The sequence below is a fragment of the Osmia bicornis genome, chromosome 13 (genome assembly GCF_907164935.1).
Source record: "Osmia bicornis bicornis chromosome 13, iOsmBic2.1, whole genome shotgun sequence".
Lineage (NCBI taxonomy): Eukaryota > Metazoa > Arthropoda > Insecta > Hymenoptera > Megachilidae > Osmia > Osmia bicornis.
In genome coordinates this window covers 4,658,020-4,669,725 of record NC_060228.1, presented here as the reverse complement: position 1 = coordinate 4,669,725, position 11,706 = coordinate 4,658,020, and the positions used below count along the sequence as shown (strand labels likewise).

Sequence of the window (11,706 nt, the reverse complement as noted above, 5' to 3'; positions counted from 1 at the left end):
TCCAGGAACCACATATCCCAGAGCGGTTAATGAGGCTCTGGAAGCTAGGCTCGGTTACATTGTAAAGGTAACACGTTGACTAAGCATAAAGCGTGTAATAGATATCAGTACATTATCTACTGTTCAGGAAGCACAGATATAATAGGAGACTGCAAATTAATTAGTAAATGCTTCGATGTCCTTTAAGAATAGAGTTCCCAAAATTAATTAGGACCAATTAGAGTCATCATTCATCGAGCAATGATTAAGAAAAATAACAAAGTTTCTAAAAATTTAATTATTGGGATTGTATATTTTAAAAATCCGGAAGAGAAAGAAAATATCTACAGTTGAAAGGTTCGGATAAATGGCAACAAGTCGCGGAAGCTAAATTAGAAACAAGTCGTCAACATTCGTCGCGTTGACAGTAATAGCCGAGCGAATTGGTATCCGGTGACGTTTTTATGAATCCCGTATAGACGAGGATCGCAAAGAATCTTTCACTTGGTTCGCATTTCGCCTCGTGTCCCATTTTTAATTTAGTCTACCTCGAATTGCTGACCACTGCTGACTACGCCGTCTACCAAGAGACCGGCGTCATATCCAGTATTATCCAACCTAGCTACGCGGAGCCGGCTCAGTCGTGTGATAAACGTGGAGCACCTAGGTAGGTGCGTCCACACATCCATCCGACACGCTGGTGAACAATGTGCCCGTGGACCCCGCGAAACGGAACACGACCAGCTCAATAAAGTGTTGCGAAACAATCCAGTGTCGTTTCACTACCGTGTTTTTCTACGGATCTGTGCGAAATTAAAAACTCGGAAGTCGCGTGTTAAACACCGAAGAAATTGGTACCAAGGTGTTTTCAGGTGAGCTGTCAGTTGAATTTATTAAAATTTAATGGAATGTAGTTGAAGTGATGGAAATTTAAAAAATTATCAAATCAAAGTGTTATAATAATGTAAATGAAAATAGAAAAAAACTGGTTTTTTCAGGCAATCTTTTGTTTAATCAGACCGAAGATACCGCTAATCCTGGACCGTACCATTCTCCGTTACCTTTGCTCCAAATCTGACACTGACACTTTCTCGGAATTCCACTTTTTCACAAAAGTACACCGGTGAAGATGAACGATTATAGAATCGAATGAAAGTGTTTCTGACAGAATTCTTGTTTGTTAATCAAGGTATCAAAAGAAAGGAAATCATCGAAGAGGATGAGTCTTCGTTGGATTCACGAAAACTTAGAAGCACCGACATGCGACGAAGAATGCAGCGACATCGATGATAGTTGCAGCGACGACAGCTATGATTCCGATCTATCGATCGGCGAGGAGAAAGGAACAGGAAACGAGAAAGAGATCAATGGGGATCGCAGATGGAAAAAGGAAAGCAGACGACACTCGACGGCTACAATGAAGTTCGACGAGAATGGGTATTTGCCAGTAATTAGAAACTATCATTAATTGACGAGATCGAATCTTTGTGACGTTTCAATGAGTAATCGGGATGGGGTTCGTTTGAATGCTTTGATAGACAGATTGAAAGTCTATTGATTAGGTAATTCTAGAAAAATGAAAGTAGGCTCGTTGGTATTAGAAATTTATTTCTTTGATCTAGAAAAGAAAACTAACTCGAGTATGTAAATTTAGTTGACAAATTAAGAGTCGGAGGATCGATCCATCATGCCCGGAGATCTTATTTGATCGACATTAACGCAATGATTTATGCAATGATTCATGAACGTTCTGACACCGACGAAAGACTGATGTGTAGTTTCAAGCGATTTTCCCTCGATCATACCAACAATAAGTCCGTGAACGTAATTTCCCTCTAACGTGCCGTACAATGAGCGCTCATTAATCACTTGAATCGATTAACTCTCTCTCTCGTATACGCAGTTAAGTTAACAGTTTAAAATATCCTATTATTTCACGGGCTCCTTCTCCGTCGTTCGACGATCTCTTGAACGTTTTTAGCCGTGGAATCGCGGAGCGAAATTAATTGATTATTCCGAAGTGAAAGAGGTCAGTGAACAGGGAGGCAAAGCGAACGAGTGAAGCGAGGAACGAAGACGATTATTATTGGTAAACAAAAGCAGTAGCTTTTGCACGGTTAACCGTAACGAGTTCATCGATCAACCGAACGAAATTTATTTAATCCTTCGCGCCACCTTTTATGATGCCCGTTGAAATTTATCAATCTTCACGGTGTGCCACTTTAGACGCGCTCTCGGAAGCGAATTAACCGGATTGTTAATTAAACGACGACGCGTTTCTAGCCGTGAACTCGATGATATTAGTTGAAATACTTTCACGTAAGCTGTGCGGAGATTGCTTCATAAAATATTAATGCTGCCTTCCGACGATTCAGGAAAATATTTAACAACATTACATCCTCGTCCTCGATTTCACTGTACGTGACTTTCGGTTTAAACATTTTCTGTCGGATGGATAGATAAGGAAGAGAAAACTTTACATTTGCGCGGTTTCGGGTAAATGGAATTTTTTGTGAAATTTAGAAACTTTCGTACTTGGATCCATCTCTGATGCAGATACACCTTGATCACTTTGCTCTTGAACGCGTAGCTGTCCTCCGATATGCATTCATTGATCACTTGACTCGATTAATTTTCTCCTCTATATTGTTGCAGGGTCACTAGGTGTGTGTAGTAGTAGGTACCAGCTCGTGTTATATTATTACCGGCATTCGAGCACCGTGGAAACCGACCAGACCTGCAATTTCGCGAGAATTGCATTAAAGTGCACGCGCGACACGTAACGCAAAATTAGGATCGACGTTCATGATCGCATACTCGAGTTACAACAAATAGATCGCCGGCACGTTCCACGTGTAATTAACGGAGGCGTCTTTACGCAACGTTAAGACGAGTAATTTTGCCGATGATGAATTTTAAACGAGAAGAATAATTTCTGTTTCCATAGTAACCTTCGTCCCAAAACGTGTTCCTTTTTTTTTTTCAATTTATTTAAGCAATTTTAATTTCAATTATAATAATGTATTCCAGTCTCTTGATCGGTACCATTAACTTGATTGTTATCAGTTGATGTTGCGCTTCTTGGATGAAGTGTCTATCGGCGTTGCGTTTCTTCCCCTGGAGCGTGCGTTTAAAATTAATGGGGTTGGAAAACGTGTACGATGCAATGAAGCGAGACTTCATTCACGAAGCCTGCTGACCTGAAAAGTCGATCGGCCCGTTTTTCCAAACGTAATGATATGTTATAAATAGAGCGCACCCCCTATGTGTCACCTCGCGTTAGATTTAACAATGCGCTGCACCCTTCCTCTCGTCCTATTTCTTTCAATGACCGCAAACATTATGTACCTCCGATGAAGCGTCATCGATTAATAAAAATATTGTGTCGTGAAAAATTTAATACGTTAAAAGGGAAAGCCAGCGAATTGTAAAAGCGCAATCGCGTTTCTCGATGCTGAAATGTGATTAAGTGAAAGCTAGAAACTTGAAATACATTTCCTTGAAACGTTCTCAAAGGCTCATCTATCTGAAATTCGTGTCAAAGTTAAGAGTATATTTACAGACTTCGAATTCACATTTCCAGGGAGTTCAAGTACGTGTTTGCAATTCGATTCTTTCTTTACAGAAAGTCACGTTACATCACCAACGAATCGGTTAAACCTCCTCCTTGCGTAATATGGGATCCCAGGAAACCAGCTCAGAATCCGGTGTACAATTGTTTGGTAATTAAACTATTTTGCCGAACTGGTTATCACCTTGGTGTTTCGGAATCGGGTCGTGTTAGAGGGTTGAGTGCTACAAACGAACCACACGGTAATTATAATGGAGATTATAATGACTTTTGTTTAATCGTCATACCAATGTCTAACGTTAAGAAAGATTTGATGGAATGACCCGATAAAAATTTGGAATCATGCAAAATTAATAATCTTTCTATGGATTTTGCTACGTGATTTTCTAGGCTTGCTTCATATCATACCGGTTTCTTTCGGCGTGATTCGAATACAAAGTATCAAGACTAGTCTGTATCTGGCTTTCAACAAGAAAGGACGCTTATACGGGGAAGTAAGACCATGAATTTTATAATAATTACTCTTTAATTTTAGTGCATTCTAGAAAAAAACCCTCAGCAATTGGAGTATGTAAGATATCCCTTATTAAATTTTTACTAACAAAGGTATTTAATTAATTTTCAGCCAAATGCAAATAAGGAGACCACAGAATGGGAACAATGGAACATTGGTTCCTATGATGCTTTTCGCTCAAAAAAGTACGCTAATTATGGATGGTGGATAGGGATAAAGAAGAATGGGCGAGCAAAACCAGGATCAAAAACACGATGGGGACAGAAAGCGATACAATTTTTAGCAATACGACAAGAATAATTCGTGTGAATTATATTTTATATGCTCTCATTAATTAATCATTGAATCAAATTAACAGATAGATTACAGATACAGGATCTTTCTAAAACAACAATCGATACAACAAATTAAAAATTTTATTTAAAAAAACATAAAACATTAAAGATTTTATAAAGAATTTATGTAATGTATTTGATAAAATTGAAAATTAAATTTCAAATCTTATATATATATATATGTATAAAGCTAGGGGTCCCTCAAACCCCATGACAATATTTTGTCGGTACGCAGAGAGTCACCGGGGTCCCTGAAACCCCATGTCAATATTTTAGCGGTGCGCAGAAAGAGTCACGGGGTCCCTGATACCCCAAGATGATATCCAGGGCTGTATGCAGAGTGCCACCGATGCATCGGGGTCCCTGACACCCCTAGTTGAAATCAGGCCCGTACATAGAAGGTATAACCAGTATAATAATTAATTTTTTTCCGGAGTTTATTTAATTTATTTTCTTTGCTTATTAAATAAGCTCATCGAAGGGGAATAACATTTATGATTGTATCCCTCTTCTGGGCCTCGGCCGAGGACCCCTTTTATTTCACTTTTTCTAGTTATGTATTATAATTTTATCCCTCTTTATAGGCCAAGGCCACCCCTTTCAGTTATTAATTATTTTATCCTTCTTTATGGGTCAAGACCCACGCTCCCTAACTATTTATTATCCTACTCCTCTTTTGGACTCTTTATATTATAAAGAAATCGTTCTAACGATAAGTTTGCCTTAGTAAATATATTCGTTGGAGAGGATGAAAGATGAAGGAGCTTTCTACAATAAATAAATAACTTCGTTACTTTCCAATAGAATATAATGTTTATTATAACACTGTGTTACTCAACAATGGAATAATTTGAGATTGTGCATTCTGCTTGTGCCCTTCAACTGAAACTTTCTCGCAAGTTGCAGTTTTATATTGCAGTACATATTTCTTTCTTTTTTTTCTCTCTCTTTCTTTTCATTAATCATATTAATCGTTGATCGACTATGCTGCAGGCAGAGTGTCGATCGAATTTTTGAAATCAGTCGTTATGAGAAATACATGAAAAATCACACTGTGCTCGCAGCATTCGTATGAACGCTAATTTATATCATAATATATTATAATCATATATTTATATTTATAAATAATTGTATACCGGGTGTCCAATGTAACTGGGCCAAGACAAAATTAAATGGCATCGAATGGAGCCGACACATGCATTACACGATGATCCATACGACACTATTTAATTTTATCTAATGACATTTTTTTCTGTCTTGTACCATTTCAGGAATATACCTTGACCCAGTTTCATGGGACACCTTGTATATATAACTATTTCTTATCTCTTTTGTACACCTACATACATTGCATATATCGAAACCCTTAAGCGAAAGCTTGAATTAAAAAACGCTGGTGTTTGATTACATACGATAACTACAAACATTTATTACCCTCGCTTCTTATTTGTAAATATCAAATACAACGCCAATGGTTAACATAAATATAATTTCTTTTGTAGGAAAAATAAAAAGAATGTATCAACGAATAATGTTAAAAAAATAATATTCGATTAGAAATATTCAATCACACGTCTCAACAAGCAATATTTTGATTTTTTTTTGTTTTTATAAATTAAATGTCATGGCTGATAAGATACTTTTACATAAATGCAAAATGAAATTCTTTGGTGATAATAATCATAAGCGCGTTGTTCTACAAGCAAGAAGCATATGCAGTGAATGAAGAAAAAATTGAAATGCTCAAATTCGAATGATAAATACGAACGAATGTTTTAAAGTAATCTTCGCTCATAAACTTCGCTCCCATGAAAAGTATGTACCCACCGATAGAACACATAGAGATGAAATAAAGACGATATCTTGGAAATTCTCGTATGAACAATAATTTTGTTTTTTCTCGAGTTAAAGAAGGCAGTCATGATTATAGATATGAGTACATGCTTTTCATAGAAGATTACAGATCACATTAGTTTAAGATCCCTGTTTCTCGAACATTTTTCTTTATCTACTTTAACAACGTGAATTCACTTTTTCTTGGTGTTGGGGCTTGTAGATTGAAAAACACTGGATGCTGACATCAGGTTCTCAATGTACTGGCTCAGTACTTGGTTTTCACTTCTCAATTTTAGGTTCTCTTCCTTTACACTGTCTACTCTCTGAGATAGATCTGTAGAACAAGAATATACATTTAAGATCATTTCATACAATTAGATAAGATGTTGATAAGGCACAAATTATTTACCATCTAATGTATTTTGAAGTTCAAGCACTTGAGCTATCAATCTTGCCTTCTCTTCTTGTTCATCAGGACTGATATCAGGATCTAAACCTGCAATTAAATCATATTGATTATTTAGCAATATATGATTATAAAACCATGATAGTTTAGAACTTACTGTTAGGGCTACAGCTGCCATTTGTGAATGTAGATGGAATGGAATCCATGCTGCGTCCTCTGCCCAATGCATCAGATATGTGGCAGCTATTATCCAAAACTTCTTCCTCAGGAATAATCACTATACGTAAAAACATTTAACTTAATTATCTTGTATCTCTATACAAAGTTTCCTATATCAATCTACATCCTCCAATGTTCCAAATTTACCCGAGTTTCGATAATTTTTGGTAATTTTTATTAGATATTGAAATATTTTGATTAGGGATAGAACAGCAGGCAGGTTATAACAGAGAAAGGTGCGCTAATGAAATCAAGAGAACTGGGTCAGAGATGTAATCTATAAGTTCCCTTACCCTGAGGATCATCATCTGCCAATGGTATACTGTTCATGTCATCTTGAAGTTTCGCTGTGACCGACGTGGACATCTTTTGACGTCGAAGATCTTCGACGGGAGAAATAATACACACTACAGGCAAACCTGCGCGCAAGGTTCGACGTTTGACCCGAATTTATCGATCTCTAGAAGAAACCCGTAGGAGACTGCTCTTACATTCGTCGAGGAACATAAAATATGTATGATTTTACTTGATAACAAACAGACGTCGTAGGACTAGTAGCTATCCGAAACAAATCCTTGAAATTTACGGTTTATTCGTTCAAATAATTCATTTCAACTTTGCACATCTCGCCATTTGTTTCATTGATGACACCTACAGGCATCATGATTCACTATTCTGAATCATAAATGAATTTCATTTAATCTTCATTTAAATTATAAGAACATAAGCTTGGAACATTAAGATTATTATGGAAATTGAAGTTTGAATAAATTTAATGTATCTAAATTTGAAGGGGATGAACTTTTTAAGCACTGTTCATAGACCCAATCAGTCAATCCTGCGCATAGCAAATTCTGTCGAATTCCTGTTAGGTTTTGTAAACAATGGCGACAGATTTGATGCAGGATGTGTTAAATTCAGCTATTGTAGCAGATTAGCGGCAGAAATATAACAAAATCTGGTATATGATTCTGTCAGCAGGTTCTGTTTGCAGAAACCAAGCCAAATACGGAAACAGTATTAGATCTGCTACCAATCTGCACGCAAATTCTTTACTGGAGACATTGCTTTTGTAGTCAGTTCAGAAACACGTAAATAAGATTTGAAAGGATTGGAATTGTTATTAAAAACTGTATAAAAATACAATGATAAATATTTATTTTGTTATACTTAATAATTCGTAATATAAAATATATATCTTAAATTAAAAACAATGGCTAATTAAGGATCATTTAAGAGCATCCAATTGTGATTGTATCTTCTCTAAATTTTGATACAGATCTATCAGCTTTTGTTTATCAAATTCAACTGTTAATTTTGATTGCTCCTCTCTTGTCAAGTTTAACTGCATTAATGCAGTTGGACGTACATCTTTTTTGATAGTAGATGATGCAGCTTGGATATTCAAACACCAGTCAATATCTTTGACCTGAAATAAAATAAAGTAATACCAAATATGCTCATATTTCATAATGCAAATATTAATGTTTATCATTATAATATACCTGAACAGGGAATATGGATATCTGTCTAAAATTATCAATGATTCCTTTACCATATGCAACCCATGCATTTAAATATATTTGAACCTTATCGTCATCTGTTTTAAAAGTATCTTTCAAAGTACTTTCCATAGACTGCACTTTTATGATATTACATGCAGCTTGTTTATAAAACAAGATTAGTGCATCTAGAAGGCAAGCTAATTCATCTTTATTCAAAACTAGAGAGACTAATAATTTTTCTTCCTCTTCCTCGCTAAATGTTCTTGCCTTTGCATCAGACTGCAGTGTTTGGCAAATACGATTGATGAGCAATCGAAATTTACTGCTGTCTATTTGATTTGCTATTCTCAGACCTTGTTCAAGCCTAAAACAGTCAATGCCTATTATTTAAAATATACAAATTATATCACATTCTAGACATTTGATGCTCCAAAGCAATTTCATGCTTCAAACACTCATCAAATATGAGGAATTCTAAGAAGTCTTATTAATAACTTTTACAAAATTTAAATACTACCGCGGTGTTACTGTGATCCAGGTAGCCATATTATAGGTTATTAACTACAGTTAATCACAGCAATTATTAAAATTCATTCATTATTCATTCGCAAAAGACGTTGAAAAGGTAAAACAGACTACAAATTTAGTTCCTCATTTTTTCTGTAGGGCGCAGTTCATTCGTTTAGTATGTTCGATCGCGTATCATTCGCAGCTCGTGTATGTGAAGCGGTCTCGACGCTTGCATCGCGTTAAATAGTATTAAATTATTATATTAAATTGTGTATTAGGTATAAAAATACAAAAAACAGAAGACAAAGTTGAAGAGAAGACCGGGGTCATGACTTCTGACATCATTTCCATATTGTGTTCAAAAATGCGTAAGCTGAAAATTTATACTCTATTTTGTCGATACAGATATGAATTAAAATAACATATTTCTCATTTATTCTGCTTTTATGGTGATAATTTATTAAATGCCATCAATATCTTATGTATTTTTCTATCTTTTTTTTATATTTCGGTGCTTTAAAGTGAAAAAAGTAATTTTGATCATATTTCAATATGGCGTTGATAATTTTCAACGAATCTTTTTATCCTTTTAGTATTAAAGTTTCAAAGCAATTCGAAGTTTCTGCCAATGCCTGTGATTGGTCATCCATTATGGCGTCCTCTCATTTCGACCAATCAGACACGTCATTGTGTGAGCGAGTGCGTGGATTTGTGACGCAGTACAGCATTCCTCTTCGAAGCTTCGTCCCGCTTGCACGTGTTTGCAACAGGTAAGATTAAATTATCTTCAAATATTAAATTAAATTGTCTTTCGGGTGTTGAAAATACAAAAAAGAGAAAGAATAGCCGAAGAGAAGTCTAGCTCTTTGTTTTTTGACATTAATTCGAGGTTATCTTTAAAAATACGTGAGTTGAAACTTTTTGCTCTTGCCATGAATTGACAATGAAGTTGGAAGAACAAAATCTGAATTATTTTCCCTTTATATCAATAATTTCTTTAACATTATTGCATTTTTTCATGTGTTCAATACATATTTCTCATAATTTACTGTTATAAATCGTGATACTTGATTTTCTCGTTTTTTACTATTATAGCGATATATTAATACGAATTAAAATAACATTTCCTTCATTTATTCTGCTTTTATATCAATAATTTCTTAAATCCCGTCAATATCTTATATTTTTTCTACTTTGTTTCCTATATTTTCATGTTTTAAGCTGAGAAAAATAATCTTGACTTTATTTCAATATGGCGTTGATAGTTTTTAACGAACCTTTCCCTTACGATTAGTATTAAAGTTTCGAAGCAATACGAAACTTCTATCAATGGCTGTGATTGGTCGTCTATTATGGCGTCCTTCCATTTCGACCAATCAGGTTTATTGTTGTAGGGTGCAATGCGCGGAGTGTGGTGGCGTGCAACAGTCGTCTCGAAGCTTCGTCCGTTTGGCACGTGTCTGCAACAGGTAAGATTAAATTATCTTTAAATACTAAATTAAATTGCCGATCGGGTGTTAAAAGTACAAAAAACAGAAAGAAACATCGAAGAGAAGTCTGAATTCTTGATCTTTGACATTAATTCGGCGTTTTCTTCACAAATACATGAGTTGAAAATTTTTGCTCTCGCCGGGAATGTACAATAAGAGTGGAACTGTAGAATCTGAATTATTTTCTCTTTTATATCGTTAAGTTCTTAAACATTATCGAATGTTTTTCATATTGTTTCACACAATTTGCTGTTTTTAATTTAATAACCTCTTTTCTTGAGCATCGTAATATTATTTCTGTTTAGACGTGTTCGTGTACTTCGTTAGGTATCGGCCGGTAGCAGAATATACCGAACATTGCCGAGTGTTGCCGAAGTGCCGACCGGTCTACGATGGGAAGGAAGGTCTCGCCATTGCTCTCTCGAGCGTCGAAGTGAGAAGACGTGTCGAGGTCGTGCTCCAGTATAAGCAATACGAAAGTACGCATAGTCTACTTATTTAAATAATTTGCATAAATTATCGACTTCGATCGTTTGTTTATTTGTTGATTAAATTTAATTTGCATAAATTTTTATTTTTTATTTGTTACAGATATTTATTTGATTTCAAAAAGGCGCCATGGGATACGACACCATTGATATTGGTTCGAAATATAATTTTGTAAAGGGTATATAATATAATTGGCAACATTTTAATTTATTATAATCAATTATTAATGCTTTTTTTGAGTCGTTGTTAAGTGTAAGCATGTTTGATAATTAATTGGTTAATTAAATGGTATCAAGCTCAAGGAAAAAAAGATTAGAGAAATTTTCTTTTGATCAATTAATAGAAAAAGAATAATTAATTTTTCATTTTATTAAATAATTTCAACTAATAATTTAATACGTGTGTTTTAAATTAGAACAAAATTGAAACAACGTGTATTCTACTGCAGATGATTGCTTTTCTTCAACAATTATTTAATTATATTTTCATTATTTTAAACAATTTGTTTTTATTAAATCATAGTAATTATATTATAATATACAGCTTTTGATGCAAGTTTAAATTAAAACAGAATCACGTTATTAAATCACATGCTGTTTAAGCATGGTTAATTATTAGACTTTGCTTATTGAAAAGAATTAGATAATTTATAAATCATGCCGTAATAAAATTTCCAACAATTTATAGTATGCTTACAATCTTAACAACAAAAATCCTCTGCTTTAATACAATAGTCTATTATCTTTATTACAAAATGATTTTCTATCGATGTAATATTCATTGAAATAGTTATCAACAATTATTTAAAACATTTTATAATTACGATGTAATCTAGAATCACTATTCAACTTG

The 11,706-nt window shown here is 34.6% G+C and overlaps 4 protein-coding genes across 8 annotated transcripts; 2 read left to right on the top strand and 2 right to left on the bottom strand.

The window, feature by feature from the left end:
* The first annotated feature begins 527 nt into the window (after nt 1–527).
* LOC114877029 (fibroblast growth factor 1-like) lies at nt 528–4,521 on the top strand. Of its 3 annotated transcripts, none has more exons than XM_029189116.2 (6): nt 528–851; nt 978–1,094; nt 1,169–1,416; nt 3,605–3,792; nt 3,941–4,044; nt 4,176–4,521. In XM_029189116.2, the coding sequence occupies exons 3-6, from the start codon at nt 1,199–1,201 to the stop codon at nt 4,362–4,364; spliced, it is 699 nt and encodes a 232-aa protein (XP_029044949.1). In that variant the 5' UTR covers nt 528–851; nt 978–1,094; nt 1,169–1,198; the 3' UTR covers nt 4,365–4,521. The 3 variants fall into 3 exon arrangements, with proteins under 3 accessions (XP_029044949.1, XP_029044948.1, XP_029044947.1); XM_029189115.2 differs by having other exon boundaries at nt 978–1,102; XM_029189114.2 differs by lacking the exon at nt 978–1,094 and having other exon boundaries at nt 529–851.
* Nucleotides 4,522–5,189: 668 nt separating this feature from the next.
* LOC114877031 (short coiled-coil protein B) lies at nt 5,190–7,601 on the bottom strand. Its single transcript, XM_029189119.2, has 4 exons — nt 7,154–7,601; nt 6,799–6,918; nt 6,645–6,731; nt 5,190–6,569 (listed from the first exon to the last, which is right to left on the bottom strand). The coding sequence occupies exons 1-4, from the start codon at nt 7,224–7,226 to the stop codon at nt 6,427–6,429; spliced, it is 423 nt and encodes a 140-aa protein (XP_029044952.1). The 5' UTR covers nt 7,227–7,601; the 3' UTR covers nt 5,190–6,426.
* A 400-nt stretch (nt 7,602–8,001) lies between these two features.
* Nucleotides 8,002–9,022, bottom strand: LOC114877030 (COMM domain-containing protein 10-like). Its single transcript, XM_029189118.2, has 3 exons — nt 8,883–9,022; nt 8,366–8,729; nt 8,002–8,289 (listed from the first exon to the last, which is right to left on the bottom strand). The coding sequence occupies exons 1-3, from the start codon at nt 8,909–8,911 to the stop codon at nt 8,089–8,091; spliced, it is 594 nt and encodes a 197-aa protein (XP_029044951.1). The 5' UTR covers nt 8,912–9,022; the 3' UTR covers nt 8,002–8,088.
* A 136-nt stretch (nt 9,023–9,158) lies between these two features.
* On the top strand, nt 9,159–11,144 carry LOC114877014. Of its 3 annotated transcripts, none has more exons than XR_003789490.2 (5): nt 9,159–9,243; nt 9,469–9,645; nt 10,270–10,344; nt 10,731–10,844; nt 10,957–11,144. XR_003789490.2 is itself a non-coding variant. In XM_046288386.1 (5 exons), the coding sequence occupies exons 2-5, from the start codon at nt 9,527–9,529 to the stop codon at nt 11,001–11,003; spliced, it is 393 nt and encodes a 130-aa protein (XP_046144342.1). In that variant the 5' UTR covers nt 9,159–9,243; nt 9,469–9,526; the 3' UTR covers nt 11,004–11,144. The 3 variants fall into 3 exon arrangements, 1 of the variants encoding a protein (XP_046144342.1); XR_006829993.1 differs by having other exon boundaries at nt 10,671–10,844; XM_046288386.1 differs by having other exon boundaries at nt 10,693–10,844.
* Nucleotides 11,145–11,706: the final 562 nt, after the last annotated feature.

Excerpts from the sequence above, each read along its gene's own strand:
- LOC114877031 (XM_029189119.2), bottom strand. The coding sequence starts at position 7,226 with ATGTCCACGTCGGTCACAGCGAAACTTCAAGATGACATGAACAGTATA. Across the intron at positions 6,919-7,153 it reads GGCAGATGATGATCCTCAGG|TGATTATTCCTGAGGAAGAA; the intron begins GTAAGGGAACTT and ends TTTTACGTATAG. Across the intron at positions 6,732-6,798 it reads TGGCAGCTGTAGCCCTAACA|GTTTAGATCCTGATATCAGT; the intron begins GTAAGTTCTAAA and ends ATTTAATTGCAG.
- LOC114877014 (XM_046288386.1), top strand. The coding sequence starts at position 9,527 with ATGGCGTCCTCTCATTTCGACCAATCAGACACGTCATTGTGTGAGCGA. Across the intron at positions 9,646-10,269 it reads CTTGCACGTGTTTGCAACAG|GGTGCAATGCGCGGAGTGTG; the intron begins GTAAGATTAAAT and ends TTATTGTTGTAG. Across the intron at positions 10,845-10,956 it reads CCAGTATAAGCAATACGAAA|ATATTTATTTGATTTCAAAA; the intron begins GTACGCATAGTC and ends TATTTGTTACAG.
- LOC114877030 (XM_029189118.2), bottom strand. The coding sequence starts at position 8,911 with ATGGCTACCTGGATCACAGTAACACCGCG. Across the intron at positions 8,730-8,882 it reads TGGATCACAGTAACACCGCG|GCTTGAACAAGGTCTGAGAA; the intron begins GTAGTATTTAAA and ends TGACTGTTTTAG. Across the intron at positions 8,290-8,365 it reads TATCCATATTCCCTGTTCAG|GTCAAAGATATTGACTGGTG; the intron begins GTATATTATAAT and ends ATTTTATTTCAG.
- LOC114877029 (XM_029189116.2), top strand. The coding sequence starts at position 1,199 with ATGAGTCTTCGTTGGATTCACGAAAACTTAGAAGCACCGACATGCGAC. Across the intron at positions 1,417-3,604 it reads ATGAAGTTCGACGAGAATGG|AAAGTCACGTTACATCACCA; the intron begins GTATTTGCCAGT and ends CTTTCTTTACAG. Across the intron at positions 4,045-4,175 it reads AAGGACGCTTATACGGGGAA|CCAAATGCAAATAAGGAGAC; the intron begins GTAAGACCATGA and ends ATTAATTTTCAG.